This window comes from Ceratotherium simum, chromosome X, assembly GCF_057802395.1.
Source record: "Ceratotherium simum simum isolate JZ-2026a chromosome X, ASM5780239v1, whole genome shotgun sequence".
Lineage (NCBI taxonomy): Eukaryota > Metazoa > Chordata > Mammalia > Perissodactyla > Rhinocerotidae > Ceratotherium > Ceratotherium simum.
Genome location: NC_141940.1, coordinates 26,330,593 through 26,353,230, shown reverse-complemented (window position 1 = coordinate 26,353,230; position 22,638 = coordinate 26,330,593). Strand labels below are relative to the sequence as shown.

Genomic DNA, 22,638 nt, shown 5'->3' with positions numbered 1-22,638 from the left:
AATTTTATTTGTGAAATTTGTTCAGAGGAAGCTTAAAAGAGCTTTTTATGTAAAGGGCTTTATCAGAATTTTATTTACAGTATTAAATAATTAGAAACAATCCTTTGACAGTACTTGGAGACTGTAGTCCCACTTCCCCGACTACAAATTTGGAAATAAGTCTTGATAACTGAACGTTAAGATCTCACATAATGGCTCAAAGCAGAAATATATGAAGTTATCTTAAAAAGACAGAATGGCAGGGCTGGCCCGGTGGCACAGCGGTTAAGTGTGCGTGCTCCGCTGTGGCGGCCCGGGGTTCGCAGGTTCGGATCCCGGGCGCGCATCAGTGCACTGCTTGTCAAGCTATGCTGTGGCAGTGTCCCATATAAAGTAGAGGAAGATGGGCATGGATGTTAGCCCAGGGCCAGTCTTCCTCAGCAGAAAAGAGGAGGATTGGCATCTGATGTTAGCTCAGGGCTGATCTTCCTCATAAAAAGAAAAAAAAAAAAGACAGAATGGTTCCTAGGCCAGTCTAACTGAATATATGTAATATGTATAAAGGAAGTATGTGTCAATAGGAGTTGGGGGGTGAGGTGAGGTGGGATCATCCTTGGAAGGGATAGGAGAATTTCTGAGGTTGGCTACCGCCAGGGAAGAAAGAGCCTTAACCAACAGACATTGAATATGCAGATCTCCTTGGCAAACTATCCTCTTCAGGAAGTACTAGATGAATGTGTTAGGCAAGCTTAGCCTGACTTCACTAAACATCAATTCCTCTGACTCACACCACTTGTTCCTCTTCCATGTTCACCATGCAGCCTTTTGATTATGATTTGACATCACAATTTTGTGTATTGGAATTAATGGGCTGGTCATTCACTAAGATGCTAAACAATAATAATTTTTATTTTATTAAAATGTTTTTTCCTTATTTTTTAAATTCTCCAAAATAAAGGTATTTTATAGTGAGAATTTTAAACATATATATAGCTAAAGTAAAATACAGATGGCTTAATGTTTGGAACTTTTTTCCCAGATGGTCAGCAGGAGGATGAAGCCAGTAAAATTGAAGCTCTGCACAAGAGGAGAAATTTACTTGCAGCATTTTGTAAGCTAATTGTATATACTGTGGTGGAGATGAATACAGCTGCAGATATCTTCAAGCAGTATATGAAGGTAAAGTTGAAAAATGGAGAGCAAGATATTTTTATAATGCTCAAAAGAAAATGAATGTAACGCTGGCATTTATGCTTGGTTGCCACTGAACATTTTTAATAGTAAATTACTTTTCTAGTATAAAAGAAATCTCTTAAAATATTTAATGTTTTCAGTAACATTTCCTCATACCTCTACTCCATTAATGGACATTTTGGGTTTATTGAGTTCATTTGTATTTGGAATATTGGAAACAGCTTGTTTTAGGTTACCTGTCATTAGAAATTGCATTTGTGATTAGTTTAAGACAACAGCATGATGTCCTTCCCCGTGCTTGATGTAGCATAAAAAGTGTTGTTTTAGAAGTCAGGAGACCTAGGTGGTATAGTTTGGCTTGGTTACTATGGCTTGTGACTTTGAGTAACTCAATACCTTTTGGGTCCTGCCTTTCTTCATCTGTTCCACTGTGATAGCTAAGGTTCCTTTACGCTCTGAAAATCTGATCTGATTCACAGTAGGTTATTTACAGTTTTCACAAATACATGTGAGATTCTCTAATTTTTAAGTAGTAGTGGAAAGAATATTGTTAATTGTGCTAACGGGATGTGACTAAATATGGTAAGATAGTTTTTCTTTAATTCTTTCTCAAGTAAAATCTAATTATAAATGTAAACTTTTTTTAAGCCTTTGCTTTCACGAAATAAAATATGTAATAAATTTGTCAAGACCTAGTTAATTCTCTGGAATACTTTGCTATATGTTAGAACTCTAGCACCATTGTAAATTGCTTTGGAACTTAAGTTATTTGGTATGATAATTGTTAGATTTTTTTTTTTTAAACTAAGGTTGTTTGTGAAGTCATTTTGCAAGTTTTAAACTTTTAGACTTAGTTATTCTAGATTAAAGTCAATTTTATTAGTCGTGGGGCCTGTTTATCCTGTTATCTCTGATAGTGGTTATGTATGCATTTTGAAACAAGATCTTAAATTAGGAAGAACAATTCATGTGTAACGTAAATGTCACACCAAGAAGTTTTCTTTTAAATGTTGTTAACAGGCTGTTAGTTTCTATAAGCCAAATAAAGTTGGAAACTGCGTGTGAACTACATGCCAAAAGCAATGAATAATTTATGAAAGTATCTATGATTATATTCATTGTCTTAATAGTTCACAAAGAGCACAAGAGCTTTGTTTATATGCTTTGTGTTATTTCTGAAAATCTGCAAAACCTACAGTTGTTTTTACCCCATACCTCCTTAAAACCAAGTCTGGAGTTTAATGGGGTTAATTCTTAACTGTCTGATATTTCTGAATTTGTTGAAATTAGGGATTATGTGTTTAGAAATTACCTTCAAGTTTCAGTAACATTATTTTGTGTCTTTGAAGGCATGATTTCAGCCAAATACATACTTTGTGACATGCTTACATGACTAACCTAAAATTAGTCTCAATGTCCATTAGTTTTAAGAGATAAAGCTCTAATTTGTACAAATTTCTTTTCTAGTATTATAATGACTATGGAGATATCATCAAAGAAACGATGAGTAAAACAAGGCAGATAGACAAAATTCAGTGTGCAAAGACCCTTATTCTCAGTTTGCAACAGGTAAGACATTAAGAGTACCAGCTTTAGGCTAACATAATTAACACTTAATTTTCTTTTTTTTTTCTTTTTTTCGTGAGGAAGATCAGCCCTGAGCTAACATCTGATGCCAATCCTCCTCTTTTTTTCTGAGGAATTCTGGCCCTGAGCTAACATCCGTGCCCATCTTCCTCTACTTTATAAGGGACGCTGCCACAGCATGGCTCGACAAGCAGTGCGTTGGTGCGCACCCAGGATCCGAACTGGCGAACCCTGGGCTGCCACACAGTGGAGCGCGGGCACTTAACCGCTTGTGCCACTGGGCTGGCCCCAACACTTAATTTTCAAGATAACAGTAGAAAACTGGGCAAAGGATGCATATAGACAATAATTCGTAAAAGTAGAAATACAAGATATTCAGTTTCGCTAGTAGACATTTGTGCAAGTGAGATGATTTTTTGCTTTCAGACTGGTAAGATTAGCAAAACCTATAGGCGTCTAAGGTATTGGGAAAATAGGTACTGCCAGCAGTATATATTGGTACAACCTTCCTGGTAGGCAGTTTGGCAATATATGTCAACGTTTATAATGTTTATGCCATTTGAAACAGCAATTCTACTTTTAAAAAGTTATCCAAGGTGGTAATAAGACAAGTTTGCAAAAATGGGTGTACAAGATTGTACATAGCAACATCGTTTATAATAGGAAGAAATTAGAAATAATCCATATGTTCATCAATAGGATATTAAGTAAATATATTGTATAGTGCATCTCTGCAATGGTTATTGCATAGCACCTAAAATTAGTGTAGATCTGTATTCATTAATGTATAAAGATCTCTACAATATATAGTCTGAGAATAAAATAAAAACGATTATAGTATAGCATCCCTATAAACTTGTACATATCTCTATATCTATCTGGAAAAATAATCACCAAAATGTTAGCTGTGGTTAACTTGCTTTGGTAGGTTTCAGGTGAGTTTTACTTTTTTCTTTGTACATTTCCGTATTTATTTTAATAAGCATTTATCAGTCTTATCAAAACGCATCAGTCATTTGCATTTTGCCTGTGGCGAGGCAGGTTTAATTAGGAAAAATCATTTGCTTTAGTATACTTTTTTCTGTGGAGACCAAATGCATGCAAAACAATCTAATCCATTTCAATTTGATAAATTTTCTTGCTTTTTAGTAATCTAGGTATGAAAGTTCTTAATTTCATTTGCATATTGGGATATTCTTTATTAAGATTACGGTAGAATTTTAAAGATTTTTAAAGGTAGCATTTAAATAACTTTTCTTTTGCTATAAAATAATAGCTACTTGCTCTAGAAAGTTTAGGAAATAGAGGAACTAGAAAAAATACAACTTATCCTTAATTTTTTTCACTTAACAATGGTTTTAGTTTTTAATAGCCTACTTAGTTTTTTATGCCTGTATGAAATTTTACTTTTTACAAAATTTAAGTTATATTGTGCATTCTATTTTGCAATCCTGAATTTTTCATATTAATAAATTCCAAATACTTTCATGTCATTAAATGACTGTATAGTACTCCATTTTACAGAGGGACCATAATTTAACCAAGATCTCTTCTTGTTTGATGTTGAGGTCTTTTATAATCCTTGCCATTATAAATAGCACTAAAACAAAACATTTTTGCATCTATGTATTATGCACAAATGTTATTATTATTATTATTCCTTTTGGATAAAGTCTGATAATTAGAATTGTTTAGTCAAAAGACATCAAAATTCTAAAGCTTTCACTACCTATTGACAGATTACTCTATAGAAAGAAAGGTTATCTCAGTTTGTGTTCCCAGCAGATCAGAGTGCTCATAGCACTGTATTCATATCAGTAGTAGCCATTATTTGTTAAAAACCTTGGCAATTTGGTAGTTGAAAAATTGTATTTTGTTTTGCTCACTTAATGATGAAAGTTCTTGATGTGAAAAATCTGAGTAACAGAACCTAATAATTAAGTGGGTTTCTTTTTCTTTACATTTTTATACGTTAATATCCAATCAATACCAGCAGAGTAGAATTCTGCCGTAACTAAAAGAGTTTCTAATGTCAGTAACTACCTCTAGTCTGAATATATCAGGTGCTACAATTTTGGTCATTTGTATCATGTTTTTTAAAATCCATGTTTTAGAATAAAATACGATGCCTCATTTATATAACATCTAGTATATTTTAAATAGGAAATATGGTATTTTAAAAGATGTTAATTCCATAGTTATCAAAAAACTTTAACAAGCTTTCTTTCTTGCCAAACAGCTTTTTAATGAAATGATCCAGGAAAATGGCTATAATTTTGATAGATCATCCTCAACATTCAGTGGCATAAAAGAACTTGCTCGACGTTTTGCTTTAACTTTTGGACTGGATCAACTGAAAACGAGAGAAGCCATTGCTATGCTACACAAGTAATCGCCAAATATTTTATTCAGCTGTCCTGTTTTTAATCATGAAATTTTTTTGTATCTAGCTGTTTTGTTTAGAATAACCAAGTGCAATTGATGCTTTATTATTTGTTTACAAATCTGTGGTGTATCTCCTTTCTTAAGTTAAGAACTAGTTATAATACTGTCTCTATTAACACGAGTCGAGACTAAAAGTCCTTTTATGGAAAGTCTTTGCTTTAATTAAAACCACACAAAGTCTTTATAAATTATGTGAAGAAAAACAGCATATATTCATCAGGTATTACAAAATCTCTTTTAACAGCTTTTGTCATAATCGCACTGCTAGGTAGAGAAATTTTTGAGATTTAATTCAAGTTTTTTCTTTCTGGTTCTGTTCTCTATTTTGTAGTGACCTCTTCCCTTGTTTTGAGCCACAACCTTCTGTCTGTCTGCAAATTTTCTTTACCTTATCCAAATTGGAAAATCATCTGATTTTATTTTGGGCATGTGGTTTAGTGATTAGTTATGCGTTTAAGTATGAGTATATTTTAGAGCTTTAACATAACCAACACATGGATGTTAATACCCTTTATCTCTTAATTGTGGATAAAGAGCCTTGCCTTTGGGAAACTCAAGAGGCTTGGGATTGTCTTTCATTGAAAGCTCTCTGTTTTATTTGTGTCTCTTTTGCTCCTCTTGCTTATTTAGTTGTAAAAGTGTTAAATGTCTCCCTACAGACATTTTTCTGTTCTCTAAGTTAGTCTCATACCTTCCCCAACTTGAATTCACTCTCTCCTTTCACTTTGCTTTAAAAATCTCAAATTCCTTTTTATGCCTTTTAATACATTGGATGCTAATTTTAGGAAGTAGTATATTGTTTTCTTCATGTAATAGCCTTCCTTTTTTCCTCCCCAATTTCATCTGGATTGTTTTTTATACAGTTATATTTATGATAAGAGTATAATGTGGGTTGTTGTTTTGATTGATAGAGATATTTATTGTTAAATAAATATAGTTAAAATGGGCCGAGTGGAGTTTAATTTTTAAACTTTACTCGTAAATAAATCATTACAAATAGTCTAATCATTATTTTTAAGTTAATCCTATATGTTATAGTAGGTCTCCTTTATGTCTTCAAAAATACAGAAAATGTATTGATCATTATGTGAGAGAATTTGGGTTATTTTCTATGGAAAAGAGAACCGAGGAAAGAATGTTGATATACCAAACCGCATTCGAACTAAAGGCTAGCTGGTGTGTGTGTGTCTGTCTGGGTTTGTTTTGTTTTAGAGTAATCGTGAAGTAAAATGTAAATATATTTGTCCATTTTCACACTAGAGCCTCCTTATTCTCTCTGTTCCTCAGATTAAATGCACAGCAAAGGAAACATCTTAGTAGTGGAATGAAAGTGTAGAGAGACATTTCCTTTCTAAGTTATTAAATTTTGTATCATAGTCCCTTAAATATTTGTCTTTTTTTCTTGTTGCAGAGATGGCATAGAATTTGCTTTTAAAGAGCCTAATCCACAAGGAGAGAGCCACCCACCTTTAAATTTGGCATTTCTTGATATTCTGAGTGAATTTTCTTCTAAACTACTCCGACAAGACAAAAGAACGGTGTATGTATTTGCTAGAAATACTCTATTTAATTTTGTTTCGCAATCCTTAAAGATCACTTATGATACTTGGTTTCTCTCTCCTTTTACACGCACAGATTAGAATTGTAGGATTGCATTAATGCACAAAAAACATTATACTTCAGAAATTGTATAGTTTAAGGATTATAACTATATTTTATGCATAATACTCCATTTTAATTCTGTGAGTTCTCCTCATAGTATAGTTGTGGTTTTAGAGGTGTAACTTGAATGCTTTATGTATTCTTATTTGCATTCTTAGCTTAGCCTAACCAAAGAGGGAGCATTTAACAGACAATAATATCGGTGATCCAACAAGAACATCTTAGTCTGTGTCCTGAGCTGTGACTACACTAGAAAGTAGAAGTCCCCTTTTTATCTTTTTTAATTTCATTTAATGTGAGAATCTTGATAGAGACAAAATTGCTCATCAGTGTACCAATGAGGCTAAGATTGAGTAGTGAAGTACTATGCCTGTGCTCATATAGCTAGGGGTTGGTAGAACTGGGACTAGAACCCAAATTGTGTGATTTTAAATCCAGTCCACTTTCCAGAAATATGTCTTGGGTTTGTTCTTCTAGCAGAAGACCTGAAAAGTTAGGATAGAACAGAATCATCTTGAGAAAGAAAACACTTACATCCTTCAATTGTTACTGTATGCTTTGAGGAAATGTAGACTATCAACCATTATTTTGTTTCATTCTAATTTACTTTGCTTTCTATTTAATTCTGATTGAATCATTGAATGTTCCATATGGTATGTGAGCCTTAAGATTATTAGGAGGAATAAAGAAAAAAAAAGCTATGGCAGTTTTATGTATCAAAACTAATGGTTTCTACTTCTTTTTAAGGTATGTTTACTTGGAAAAGTTCATGACCTTTCAGATGTCACTCCGAAGAGAAGATGTGTGGCTTCCACTGATGTCTTACCGAAATTCTTTGCTAGCTGGTGGTGATGATGACACCATGTCAGTCATTAGTGGAATTAGCAGTCGGGGGTCAACTGTGCGGAGTAAAAAATCAAAACCATCTACAGGAAAACGGAAAGTGGTTGAAGGCATGCAGCTCGCACTGAGTAAGAATATAGTTTTTTCTCTTTATATTTATCCCTTACGTTTACTAACTTAGTCATTAAGGTTCACCTTATTTTTTTACTTGAGATACATGTTGTTAAATAACATCTCGCACAGTGTGTCCAGTTATGTGTAAATATACTCTTTTAAGCACTTACATACATAAACTCAGTTCTCACAACTTGTTAGGTACATCCTCATTTTCCAGATGAGAAATCTAGTACAGAGAGGTTAAGTAATTTATCTAAGGTCACACAGAGGTGAAGTAGCAGAGCCAGGCAGTCTCACTCTAGAGTGCCTGCTTTTTAATCACTGTGCTATACTGTATGCATAGGATATGGACTCAGTATTGTAGAGCTAATCATTACCTAAAAGATCAGATCATCTAGTTTAAGTGGAGCAACAGATTCAGAACCTTGCAACTTTTGAATTTCTATGAAGAGGTCCTTAATCATGAAGAACTTTATAGAAATACAAATTGCTGTCTGTACTCGTAGAGGTAGCAATGTGTTATGATGCTTGCATCTCTTGGACTCTTAGCACTCCAGGGTTGGTTCAAAATGGGCCTGGGGACTTTTTTCCCTTTCCTTAGGAACCTTTAAACAGATGAACCTAGTTGTCAAAATTTGTTCCAGTTATTATTGCTGAGTAACAAACTACCCCCAAACTTAGGACGTAGCAGGGATATGATTTCTGGTGTTTCGTCTAGGAAGACTCAGAGGCTGGTGACCAGAATTGTATGGGGGTATCTTCACTTACAGATATATCTGATGCTGGCTGTCAGCTGGGACCTCAGCTGGATTGTCTGTCAGAACAACTACGTGTGACCTCTCCTGCCAGAACGCCTACATGTGACCTCTCCATGTGGCTGTTTGGCTTCCTCACAGCATGTGACTGGGTTCCAAGAGCAAGTGTCTCAAGAGACAGGAAGTGGAAGCTGCTAGTTTCTTAAGGCCAGAAACTGGCATAGAATAATTTCCACCATATTCTGTTGACCAAGCAATCACAGGGCCCAGATTCAAGAGGATGGGAGGATGGGACACAATCCGCCACCTCTTAATGTGAGGAGTGTCAAAGATTTGGGGGCCATATTTTTAAATTGCCACATAATTTCTCAGCCATCATCAGGTGTGTAGTGTTTAAAACTTGATGTCCCATGGATTAATGGTTTTATATCTGTTGTCCAATAATGTAAAGGCATAAACTTATAACTTCTACAACCTTAGATTTGGATTTGGTTGATTATATAGTCCCAACATCCCAGTCAATGGGGAAAATTTAGTTTACAGTGTCCTTGACCAGTTAAAATAGTTAGGGCTGACGGTTTATAGGAAGTTAAATAAATTTTCCTTTTTTAAAATGGAAAAGTTATCAAATTAAAAGATGATGTTTCCTACACATTACTATAAATCTTAAAAAGTTTGTCTCATCTGAACAAATAGTTTGTAGTTACAGATTCGTGCTGGGCCATCAAAATCTCCTTTTTCTTAGATTTCATGGAGCACATATGAGTTGGTATTTACATAACATCTTAAAGATGGATTATCAAATCAGATACTTCAATTTTTATAGAAAGAGTCAATGTTCTCTTTGTTTAGGTTTTTGGAGAGGGCCATAGAAATTGAGGCATTACTAAGTTAAAAGAAGGAAGGATAAATACTGATAAGTTGGCCAGATAGTTGGAGTTTTGAAGACAAAATGGGAGCCTTAAGAATGTAAAGGCTGATGTAATTATATTGCAGATTATGAAATTTATGTCTAATACATCTGTTACTAGGGAGTTAGATATTAGCACATTTTTCTTTCTACTCTTCCCTTAAAAACTTACATATATATAAGCACATATGTAATATTCTAATAAAATAGTTTTCCTCCAAATTCATGTTCAGTCAGTCATCAAGTGCTATTAATTTCACCTCCCAAACCAGTGATTTTAAAGAATTACTATGAATTCAGTCACACTTGCATGTGAATTTGTCTTTTGTTAATCATGGAAGCATCTACAGACATTTGAGAACAAGTAGCTTTTGCAGGTGTGAAAGCTGGTCTTTTTAGTCCAGTGCTTAATGCGCATGTGGATTTGTGCTCCCCTTGAAGTTGTTCTTAGTGCTTGATCAGTGGTGAGCATCTTATAGACTGGGCACCATTCTCTCATTGTCTCTATTCCTGTTCCCACCTCTAACTCACCTCGGCTGCACAGTTAGCCTCCTAACCAGCCTGTTTGCTCATTAGTCTTCATATTCTTAAGTCCATTCTCCACACTGCCACTACATACTTTGACTAAAATATGTAACTCACCACATTGCTTCCCTTCCCTAAAACCTTCAGCAGTAGTTCCTTTCACCTTAGCACAGCTTATAAGACTTTCCATAAATTGATTCCTGCGTCTTTATTCAGCCTTACCTTTTGCTGCTTACCCCAGAAATACCAAACTCTTAGTTTGAAACACATGAAATTGCGATCTTTGTAGGTCAAAAACTGCTGAATATCAGCAGATTAGTATGCTTTAGTCATTGTTGTTTCATGCCTCAGTGCTTTTGCTTATGTTCTTCCCCTTGCCTAGAAAACTTTACAGTCCACACAGTATCTACTCTAGTTAGAAGTCACTGCTGGTTAGCAGGCTCTCATCCCTCACGTTGCTCCCATTCCACCTGTGCTTCCCTCTCTTCTAGCGCTTACCACAGTGTGTTGTAATTGCTGTGTTTTCCTTCTCCACAACTAGACTGTAAGCGCAGGGCAGGGACTGCACCTTACATACCTTTGTATCCCCCTTCCAAGCACTAGCATGTGGAAAGCAACCAGATGTTTGTTGACCTGAACAGGTTGTATTAGACATCTGATTAGTCAAAATTAGCGACTGAACTTCATTGCTGTTGATTTTCTTTTTCAGCCGAAGAAAGCAGTAGTAGTGACAGTATGTGGCTAAGCAGAGAACAAACACTGCACACCCCAGTTATGATGCAGACACCACAACTCACCTCAACGATTATGAGAGAGCCCAAAAGATTACGACCTGAGGATAGCTTCATGAGTGTCTATCCAATGCAGACTGAACATCATCAAACTCCTCTTGATTATAAGTGAGTACATTTGATCATTTTCTGTACTATAACTTTATTAATTACATAGAAAAAAGTTAAGTTAAAAGAAGAATAAAATTCTCCTTGAAGCACGCAGGTAACATGGATGTTAGCTCAAAGACAACAAGAGGAAGCAAGGCAACAGCAGGAGAGAGCAGCAATGAGCTATGTTAAACTGCGAACTAATCTTCAGCATGCCATGTAAGTGAGAGTGCCTTATTGTCTGAGTCTAGGAAGTTCACTAATTCATTTTAACATATTTTAATGTGTGCCTTATCTAAAAATTTCAGCAAACTCTCTAGAGTAACTAAGCTGAAATAATCAAGGAACTAAAAATTGTTCTTTCCAACAGAAAAAAAATCTTTTTAAGTTAAAATATTAACTAGTTAGCTAAAGGACCAATCTTAGGTTGATCTGTTGGAAAAGTTTAAATATGAATCCTTGTTTATTTTGGTACACAGAATTATAGCTAAAACCCAGTTTGTTACATTTTAATTGATTCCCCACCTTAGTTCAGGCCCTCATCTCTCACCTGAACTATTGTATTAGCTTTCTAACTCGTTTTCTTCCCCTCAGATCTCCCATTTATCCTCTCACCAAACCCCTCCGCTCACTCCTCCCACCACCACTCCATCATTCACACTGCCGTCAAGAATTACTGTTCTACAATAAAAATTATGATCATGTAACTCTTTTACTTAAAACCTTTCCATGGCTCCCCATTGCCTGCAGGATAGAGTTCAAACTCCTTAGCTCATGGCATGCAAGATCTTTCAAAATATAGCCCCTGGCTACATATTGGTATCATATCCCATGCCCTGGCACCTGGTAAAATCATCATAAAAGAACAAGCTTAGGTGTCACCTTATGTGAAGCTGCGGTCATTTATGCTCCCATAACACTATGTATATTCATATTTCTTATACCACTTAGCACATTGTATTGTAATTTGTTTATGAATTTGTCCCTTTCTCTAGACTGTGAGCTCCTCAAGGGCAGGGACCACTTTCATTGCCTGTCAGTGCTTGGCACATAAAACGTGCTAAGTAAATGTTCATTGAATGAATAAATGTCCAATGCTAAAAAACAATTTGTAGTTTAACTTTTAAATACTTTGTTTTTACTGGAATCTATATGAGACCTTTATAAATCTTTATTAACTTTCGCTCCAAAAGAAATGGCAGACAAGCAATCTTTAGATGATTGGTACAAAGGGGAAGATATGATGATTCTGATTATTTACATTTTTGAGTTTGAAAGCTTTGTATTTGTAACATAATGTGGTATATGTTTTAGTACTAAGAGATAGTGACTGTTACCTTCTTTTTTAAATTTATATTTTGTTTTATTGGTTTTTGAAATGATGAGAATTCCACCTATTTTTCTTAAGAAATGATCATTTACCGCATGAGTGGTAGCCTATTTAAATTCACTTTAGTTATCTCTATGGCGATCTTAAGAACCTCTACAGACAAAGTATAGTCTATCACATGTATAGAGTCTGATCCTAACTTGTCTAATATAGTCATCATCTATACTATCACTTGGTTCTGTCCCCTATTCTGTTTCTATGGCCACATTCCCCTTAATATATGTTCTTATTTTATGCTGGATTCAACAACTAATTTCTTAGCTTCCAACCAGTCACTAGCCAGTCCAAACATTCCAGAATTCTGCCATGCAATCATTGGGTCCATATCTCTCCCGTGAAGACTTTGCACCAGTATCCAGGATCTTCCACAGCATCTCATTATTCAGTACCATTTATCATTACTTTTGTTTGTAGTTTGTTTTAATTCCCCTTAGAGATAAACTTCCCCAGGTGACTACAAGAGATTATTCCAGTTAAATAATTATTACCAGAAGATTCTTTTGGTTGTTGTAACATAAGTGGTCTATTGCCTGATACTTTAGAATATTTTTCTTTTTACAATGATTTTTCTGTAATGGTGTCTGCCCTATAACTGAAAATACTTCCAAATTATTTCTCTTTGTTTTATACAAATGAAATGCAGAATAGATTTCTGGTTTTCCACATAGTCCACAAAGCACACATACTCCCTTCACAGTTGCCTCCACCAAATTTAGTAAAATTGCCATTTACTATCCAGAACACTTAGGAAATAGGGACCATTGTCAACATAGTTGTCTGGGTAGCCTGGATTAGACATCATGTCTTGAACATAGTATTGTGTAAGTTATAAGCAAGCATTCAGTAAATAATTGATTTGGGGATGGGGGGGATCTTTAAATGAGTGAGAAAAGAAGGAAATATTGGCCAAACTGGGGAACAAGAAATCACCCTCAATTTCACTTTTACGCTGACTCGTTTATACTGGTCTGGGCTAATTTGTGAACTTGAAATTTGAGTTTATTCCTTATAATTATGTGATAGCATACAGAATTTTTGGTCTTAATTTTTATTTTACCTTTCTATATATGTCTTAGTTTTGAGTTTCGTAGGACACAGAATCCAAGTTTCAGCATAAATGTTGCTCATTTTTTTCTCAAGCAGAATTAATCTCTTTTTTCAGTATATCTTTATACCACTTGGTGCATATTTCTCTTGCAGTATTTATCACATTTTGTCATAATTAATTATCTCTGTTTTCCATAGTAGACTGTGAGCTCCTTGAGGGCAGGAACCATGTCTTATTCATCTTTTTTTTTTGCATCCATAGGCCACAGTAGAAGTCTGGCACATAATAGGCACTGGATGAATGAGTGAGTGCGTGGTACACATTAGGTACTGAGTGAATGAGTGAATGATGGGTAATATTAACATTATATATTAATGAAAATATATGTATTCTGAAAATGTCATTTCTCTGGTCTCTGTTTTATATTTGTTTATTAATTTGTACCCTGCCTACTATCAAAAAGGATTTGAGGTATCTTGTCTGTTCCCATGTGGGAAATTCTCATTGAACTTTTTATATGGGATATCAAGACTATCAAGCTAAATGTATTGAAGTAATGTAGAATAAACATATCTCCTTAGCATTTTTAGACAAGTGAACATTGGGGTTTTGACATCATTGACGACATGATCAAATGCCTAATCATTTTCCCTGACCTTTAATTCCATCATTTTCCATTACACTTGAATATAGAGAGCCACATAGTTGCTGCCAATATATTAATAGTCACAACGTTGGATCGGATCTTGACCTTGTTTTATATTTCTCTAGTCGGCGTGGTACAAGTCTAATGGAAGATGATGAAGAGCCAATCGTTGAAGATGTTATGATGTCCTCAGAAGGGAGGATTGAAGATCTTAATGAGGGAATGGACTTTGACACGATGGATATAGACTTGGTAAGAAACTTAATGATTGCTGTAAGATTTTCAAGTTAGATCCTTTGGAAATTAAGTTGGATATTTATTAGAGGAGAGAAATACTTGCTATGAAAAGTAAGTTTTGCAAAATTATTAAATAAAATAGTTGCCAAGTGTTGAGGTATATGAGAAGGGATTGAGGAGAGGGTGAGGTTGGTGAGGGTGTTAGATCTTAGTTTAAGATGATTAACTTTGAGATTAATTTAGGAATATATAGATTTAAACAATACATTTTGCTTAACGTTGTACTAAGTATCACGACACCTTATAATTTTCCATTTATTTACCTTTGTCAAAACATTATTAACTTGATACTCCGTTATTGAAACAAATTTCCATATCAGATAATAAAGTAAAATTACTTAAACTTGGAAGTTAAATGTATGTGAGGGTATATTCGTTATTGATAATTATATCATATATGTGATTAGGGCTTTATCATATACAAAATGCTTCTAGGTATTTTGTTTTGCCACATGTCTCATTCAACTTTGTGAGGTAGGTTGAAAGGATTTGAGGATATTGAAGCCTAGACAGCCTTATGCAGGGAGACAAAACTAGTAAGCAGTAAAGCTGAGACTTAGCGTAAGCCAGGTCTTCTGATTCTACTTCTCAGTATACCATGGTGTTTTCTCCTTAAAAGGAAGAAATAATTAAATATGGCTTCTCTTCAGAGTAGTGTAATTTGGTGCCTTTAAAGGAAAATGATTTGAGAGAGGCATTATTAAAGTAAAACGAAAAATGAGTTTTCCAGTTTTTATCTTTTAGAATAATTTTCCATGAGTGAATTGCTTTTGTAGCTTTTAAAACATTCTGTGGTTTGAATATACATATTTAAAGTATTGTAAGGTATACTTGCAACTTATATAGGCTATGTGAACACTTAATGATAATTAACTTCAATATTTTCAGTTACTCTCTGGCGTATAGATACGGCAAGTGTCAACTTCCTTCCTTTTTTTCCCTTAGCCACCATCAAAGAACAGACGAGAGAGAACAGAACTGAAGCCTGATTTCTTTGATCCAGCTTCAATTATGGATGAATCAGTAGGTTTAATTTAAATGTACCCCAGGATTGCAAAATCAAAAATAAAGGCAATCCCTAAGTTTGAGGTTGAAGAGCTGGGACAGCACATTGAGAATGGGTAAAAACAAGTGGACAGGAGAAAAAGAGGCAGGCAGGAGGGATTTTGAGGGGATGGGAGGGGTGATGCAGTGCTGGTAATAGATTAAAAGTGCCTTTGAATCCCTGACCAACTGGGACTTGAATGTTATGTTAAGGAATTTGGGCTTTTCCTGTAGGTTTGAGTTACCCGTTAAAACATTTTGAGTGAGGGAGTGGCGTGATCAGAATTGTGTTTCAGAAAGATTTCCTTGGCATTTATGGATGGATAGGATGAATGAGAGGAATAATAATCATAATAATAAAAATCTTAGTATGAAGGCATGGTGAAAAATAGAACTTGAACAAAGGCTTTGATAAAAAAGAGAAGGGGATTGAGATAATTAGTTATTGTTAGATATTGTCAATTCTATTTCTTAAGCACTTCTCATATCAATCCCTGCTGCCATGTTCTCCCCAACTGTGCCTTGGTTCAAGTCCTCCTCAGTTTTCGCTTGGAGTAGCCTTTAAACTGATCTTGCTGCCTCACCCCTCCTTTATATCTCTTTTGAGGTCATCTTTCTAAAATACAAATCTGATCCCCTTCTCATAGTTTTAGGTCTTTCATTGATTTTTTTTCCCCATTGTCATTAAGAAAAAATTTTGGCTCCTCAACCTGGCAAACAAAGCTTTTGTGATCTGCCTCCTTTGCCATCTTAACCTTGACCTTTTCCTTACATTTATCCTGCGCTCCAGCTGTACCAAATCTTGTAGTTCCTCTCAGGCACACTGTGTTTTTTCATGACTCCATGACTTTGTATAAGCTTTTCTCTCTGCCAGAATTGCCCCTTTCCTTTTCCTCCTAGTGAATTCTTCCTTTAATAGTTCGGACATCACCTGTGGAGATTTTGCTGGCCCCTCCAGATAGTTTATTCTCAGCTCCTATAACACTTTGTATACACTTTTATTTTGATAATTACCAGTCTGGTGTAGTGAAATAAGATATTACGTTTTGCTTGATAGACTGAACTCCAGGCAGTGATGATTTTATTCTTTTTGAATTCTGCCTAGCATAATGTTTGGTTTTATTTGTCAAATGAATAAATCCGTTTAAGTGCCCTTCCACCTCACTTTTTAGTGTCTACCCATTTATGCTCTTTCCTCGTATCACCTACTAACTCAGATGATTGTTGTAATGTCCTCTGAGGCCTGCCTTCTGTGCCCCAATTTCTACCATTCTCTCCTTGCCCTCCCCCACCTCATAATCTACTTTCAGATAGCTCTTGGAAGAATTTTGACAAACCAGCTCACACTAATAATAAGGTCAGTTATTTGAGCCAAAAGACACAGTTTGGTAGAGCAGCAGGTATAAAAATCTTTGGACAGGCCACCTTGGGATCCTTTAAATCAGTGTTGCTTAATCTATAATGTGCATATGAATCATCTGGAGGTAGATTCTGCTTCAGTAGCTCTGGAGTGTGGCCTGAGATTCTGCCTCTCTAACAAGTGCTGTCAATGCTTCAGTTCCGCAGACCATACTTTGAGTAGCATAGGTGACCTAGGCCTACCCTAAGCCTGTAATTTAAGTGCATATTGAGGTATATGGTTCCCTGATAATCTAGGAATATGTATCTTCCCAATTTGTTAAGTAAAACATGAAGGTAGTGATTGTGATGAGGAGTAAAAGAATCTTTTCAAACAGATATGATGAAATGCATTAATTCAGCATTATATTGAACTAGAAGTTGGTGCTAAAGGGAATAAGATGCTCTCCCTGCCCTCAAGGAGCTCTCGTACCTTTACTATCACTTTGAAATGAAAAGGACGGAAGCTAGTATTTGTGCCTGACACTATGCTGGGCATGATTTAGCTTGATCCTCTCAGCAACCTTGTGAGAAAGGTGATGGGATCCCACTTTTACACCCAAGCAAACTTGGACTGAAGAGGTGGTTCAGTGACTTGCTCAGTTATACACCTTTAGTGTCGGAGTAGTAATTTGATCCGAGTTCTTTCTGATTTAAAAATCTTATGCTGTCTCTACTATTGTACTTCCCAGAACTAAAATTAGACCTCATTTGGAAGAAACACCAAGAAAATTTAAAAATTTTCTGAAATGATTAACTGTAGTCAAAATTGATATGGGCAGTTAGAGATCTTATTTTTTCTTGTGTTCATCTAAAATCAGGAAAACTTTAGGCATTTGTTGCCTTAGTCACTTACTAGATTTCCAAAAAGGTGTTCTTCACTTCAGATTACAGCCGTGTGTCACTTAATGATGGGGATAAATGCATAGTTAGGCGATTTTTGTCATTGTGCGAACATCATAGACTGTACTTACACAAACCTAGATGGTATAGCCTACACACCTAGACTATATGGTAGTAATCTTATGGGACCACCGTTGGTTTGTTGACCGAAACGTCATTATGCGGCATGTGACGGTACTAAAATAATGAAATAGCAATGTAAATTATGTGTATATATTTTTGACATTTAACATCTAGAGAAAACTACAATCTCAGCAAGGCCCAAGATAGGGACCTAATAATTATTTGTTATTTATAGAAAATTTTTGGCATTCTCATGTTTATTGGATGTGTTATAACTAAGAGGATAGTAGTTTAGCTGCTTCTCTTACTAAAATTAGGAAAATGAGCACATTCATCTATACCTGTAGTTTTATAGTATTACCACATGATGGCAGCAGTCACATAACTGAGCGCTCAATAATCTTTAAAAGTTCAGGTATCTTCAGAAGTCTTTGACCGTGTGTGTGTGTGTGTGTGTGTGTGTGTGTGTGTGTGTGTGTGTGTATGTTTAAGTTAATACTAGTTTATTTTTAAATATACATTAAACTTTACCTCATATTATCTGAACAATAAGAAATAGAAGAATGAAAAATTTTAAATGTAAAAATCTGTGTTTGCCTTTATGCAATAGCCTGCATCTGTTTTTACTCAAGCCTATGATAAGTGAGTCATCAATAGTAAAATAGAGACTTAAATCCTTTTATACCCAGTTCTAAGATTCTCTAATTGTAAGTGAAGGTAACCCAAAGCATTCTAGTATAGATACTTTAGGTTATTACTTAATAAATCCTAAATATGTCTTTTGTAACATGATATCCACATGATTCAGAAATGGTAATATAAAAACTCTGAGAACAGGTTTGAGTTGCATATACATAAAATTCTAGATTTATTATTTAGTTAGTTTTATATCTGGAAACAGCATTGGTTTTTCCCTTTGTGCCAATGGTTGCTTTCTGCTACTAGTGGGCCAGTGTTGCCACAACACACTGAAGCTTGCTGTTTGTACTTTTAAAATATGTGCTTAAGTGTTTATCAGTGTTAACACCAGAAACAGGGGTAGTTTATGTTAACACAAAAAGAGAACAAGTGTCACTAAGGACATTCTTCTCTTGTGTTGAGATTTTCTTATTAGAATTATCTGTAGTATAGAATTGGTAGAAGAAAGATTCAGTATAATGGCGCTAATTTAATGTTCTAGTAAGAATCTACTTATAACCTAGTCTGCATAAAAAAAGAGAAAAAAAGTCTGTTTAGGCAGTTTCTAGTTAGGCACTCGGTTCGTAAAGATCTTGAGTTCATCTTCATGCCACACTCTATACTAAGAATTGCTAATTAAGATTTTACCTCTCATCCATCATCAGACCTCCTCTTGCCCAGAGTCACAGAGTGTTATAGCTAGAAAGGGCCTTGAAATATCATCTAGGCCTCTTTGGTGGAAACATTCTAACCATCCAAACTCTGACTGTAACCAAAAAAGGAGAACCCTGAATCTTGTTGGAGGGTTGGCGAGGACACGGGGTGCATAGTGGTGGTGGTTTTGGTGGATGACAGGTAACAAGTGGGGTGCATTAATCCTCTTTGTTCTTGTCACTGGGGATTCCAAACACTTCACTTAATAATTGACTACAGGGAGGCTACAATCAGATAGATTTTTGTTTCCTGTTCTGAAAATACGTAATTCCTTCAGATCAAAACAATTCGTGAGTTCTATCACTTTTGTTAAAGTGAGATTTACTTAATTTGCAAGTAAGAGCCCTTTGTAATCCCAATCTTAGTTCATTACTTCTGGCTTTAATATCATTTCTTATTAGCTCATTATAGTATTTTATAAAATATTACTTAATTGTCATAGTAAGTGCTGGAATTTTAATTGAATAGCCTAACTCTTAGTCTATAGAGCTAAAAGTTATATCTTGTTTAATGAATGAGGGAGAATTGCTCCAATCATCATTTGCTTTTACTTTTTTTAGTTAGTGACAAGTAATTATTGGATTTTACCTAACATTCTTTTCCCACCTGGAATGTATGGAAAAGCATCAGTATAAGTTAGTTTGCCCAGATTTCACCTTACTTAATTGGATTTCTTAAAATTTGTAGTTCTGTTCATTCACTCAGGCCAGATTTCCTAAAGAATGCTTCCTATTTTCTACGTACTTGTATTGTTCTTGGATGTTTTTGGTCTGCATATTCAAATGCCTTTTTAAAAACTATACCCACTCTACAGTGCGAATGACCAAGTTTGCAAGACATTCTTAAGCTCTTTCCAACAAACCTGTGCTGGAAATGTATGTCAGCAAGCACATTCATTTGTTCATTCAATAAATATTGAGTGCCTATGTTCAGGGCATTATCTAGGCATGAGAGGTGTATTTAAACATATAAATGAGACACGATCCCTGCTCTTAGTTATATTTATGAGGTAAGTAGCATCTTGATTAGGCCTGAGTAATTATTTCATTATATATTGATGGTCATTTTAATTTTAGAATTACAAATCTGAAGCAAGGGGAATTTTTAAAAGTGGTTTTGTTAGCATGTCATTAAACTTAATATTATCAGGTATCAATGTAATATTTACAGATATATTTTACAAAGAAATGAATGACAATTTTAACGAAGTTTTTTCTCCCTCTCTCTCATTAGGTTCTTGGGGTGTCAATGTTTTAATACCAGTACACAATTAAATCTGTGGTGAAGTCATTTTCTAAGTGGAAGAGGAAATTTTAAAATAAAGTGTGGTAGATACAGTGAAATTCTGTACAGATTTTTCTCTAAGGAGAATATGACATGCTTATGCTTACCAAGATCAAGTGCATTGAGGGGCAGTTTTGTTTGCCTGAAAAAAGTAAAGGACAAGTAAACAATTTGATGATAAGCTACAGTTTTTCTTAGAAAGTAAATATTTTATTTATGCTCTGTTAGTTGGCTTTTGAATCGATTATTTCATGCTTTTTTTAAAGAAAATATAACAATCTGAAGAGGCATTTGGTACAGACATGAATTCTCTCACATTTATTTACTGGGTGTACTAAGAAATGATGACCTCTGCTGGATTTCTGTTTACATCCAAGAAACAAAGTTAAGGATGAGTTTATTCCCCTCCCCTGAAATAATAGGATAGAATTGTTTTTAGCATTCTAAATTTAAATGCTTAAAACATCAATCAACAAGGCTTTCTTTTAAATATTGTAATTGTGGAGAAAAGTAAACTTATAAGCAGAACTTTTACAATTTTTTCATCTAAAATGTATTTTAAGATATTTTTAAAATCCAAGAGCTTCTCTATACTTTTCAGAAATATCCAGATGCAGTGAACTGCCAGAAGGTAACCAGTCTCAAACATGCTTATCCCATTATCAACCCTGAAAGTTTGCTTGTCCTTTAAGATAAAAATGTAATGTTGTGATATTCCTTCCAGTAGTGCCACTGTATTTTGTCTCCAAATAAAAGAAGCTTATTGTAGTATGTTTGCAGAAAAATTCTAAACAAAAATTATACAGCTTATTAGAGTGTGGGAATAGGGATCTAAATTTTAAATAAAATTATATATATATATAAATTGGTGCTGATTTTATAATTGCGCAGTTTGTTTAGTTTTTTCTTACTTTTAAATTCCAACTTAAAATTATGAGGTTTCAGAAATATATTGAAAGTTTAACAATGTTTAAAAATAGAAAAGCATGAGTGTTCATGCTTTAAAATGATTTTTAAATTTGTATTTTATATTGTTTTATCTATCTGTCTTTGCAAGCAGTCTTCAGGTTAAAGATACTTCTAACAGGTTACAGTACATTTCCTCTGTATGTAAATTAGATGGGATAATAGAATTCATAACCCATAATATTCTTTGAAAGCTAAGCTTTAAACTTCATTTTATGTCCTTTCACAAATAAATTAGTTTAAAACAGAAAGTGGCTACTTGCCATTTTGACATCAACTCATTTTGCGAGGCTTAGGCAGCTAGACATCGTTTAAAACAAAATATTAACTTATATTACATGTATATCTACCTTTTGTCAGTCGTCTCTCAGTTCTTGAGGTATATTATTTTAATCATTCCATGCCTTAATATGCTTGCAATACAAGAATATCTTCAGATGGGTGAATACCAAAAGGCTTCCAGTTCTTAGAGTCGGAAATCAACAAGCATTGGGCTGTGGTAGCCAAAAACCATAGGTTAGCTAAAAGATCATGATAAAATACAATTATTTTATTAAATCATGGTTAATAACAAATGAAACCAGACTTGTCTAACAGATTTTCCATCAACAAATATTGTTATGTGCAAAAATATTGCCTATGTTGTTTTTCACACCACTGCATTTACTAGAACTGCTGAGAGGACTGTATATATGATTTTAAACCTAAGTTGATTTTCTTCCTCCCTCTTGAAAGGAGTACTTCTTTGTGAAAGCAGTTCTTACAGCTTTGTTTTCAACCAGCTAAAAATGTTTTATATATTACTCTAACCTGTTGTCCTCCACATTCTATTGTCCTAATTGTACTGTTTTCTGATTTGTATTTATGTCTTGAGACAGTAACTTTTTGAATAAAAATAAACCTACAGTATGTTGTATGTTTTATCTTTTGTAATTGAAGGAGGAGGGTGGCTATAAATGGTTTAGAAAGTATATCATCACATCTTTTAATGATGTTTGGGTGGGAATAATTTATAGAAAACATTGCCATTTTATATTTTTAATAAATCGTGTATTTTTAAATGAGATTAAATCCCCAATTGGGTTATTACTTTAAAATAGAAACTGCGACCATTATTACTTTAATTTTTATCTGGTATGGGTTAAACACTCTTTAAAATGTCTGCATTGTTGATCCAGGATACATTCGAGTGCCTACTATGTGCTAGGCATGTGTTAGAGATCTAACAGTGAACAAGATAGACAAGGTCCCTCCCTCGTAGGTCTAGTGGGTAAACAAGGAAAGAAACAAATAAAATAATTAAACTTGT

General features: G+C 34.5%; 1 protein-coding gene across 6 annotated transcripts in view; it reads left to right on the top strand.

Annotated features, from left to right (window-relative positions):
• Window positions 1-22,235, top strand: part of STAG2 (STAG2 cohesin complex component) — a 114,885-nt gene extending 92,650 nt beyond the window's left edge. For 5 of the 6 annotated variants that reach the window (XM_087427380.1, XM_087427379.1, XM_087427382.1 and 2 more), the window contains 10 exons: window positions 1,019-1,158; window positions 2,641-2,742; window positions 5,000-5,148; window positions 6,617-6,745; window positions 7,615-7,838; window positions 10,727-10,916; window positions 11,007-11,117; window positions 14,108-14,234; window positions 15,225-15,302; window positions 20,313-22,235. In XM_087427380.1, coding sequence (XP_087283506.1) covers window positions 1,019-1,158; window positions 2,641-2,742; window positions 5,000-5,148; window positions 6,617-6,745; window positions 7,615-7,838; window positions 10,727-10,916; window positions 11,007-11,117; window positions 14,108-14,234; window positions 15,225-15,302; window positions 20,313-20,336 — 1,274 coding nt within the window. In that variant the 3' untranslated portion in view covers window positions 20,337-22,235. The remainder of the gene's footprint in view (window positions 1-1,018; window positions 1,159-2,640; window positions 2,743-4,999; window positions 5,149-6,616; window positions 6,746-7,614; window positions 7,839-10,726; window positions 10,917-11,006; window positions 11,118-14,107; window positions 14,235-15,224; window positions 15,303-20,312) is intronic. The other variant, XM_004437321.3, reaches the window with a different exon arrangement.
• Window positions 22,236-22,638: the final 403 nt, after the last annotated feature.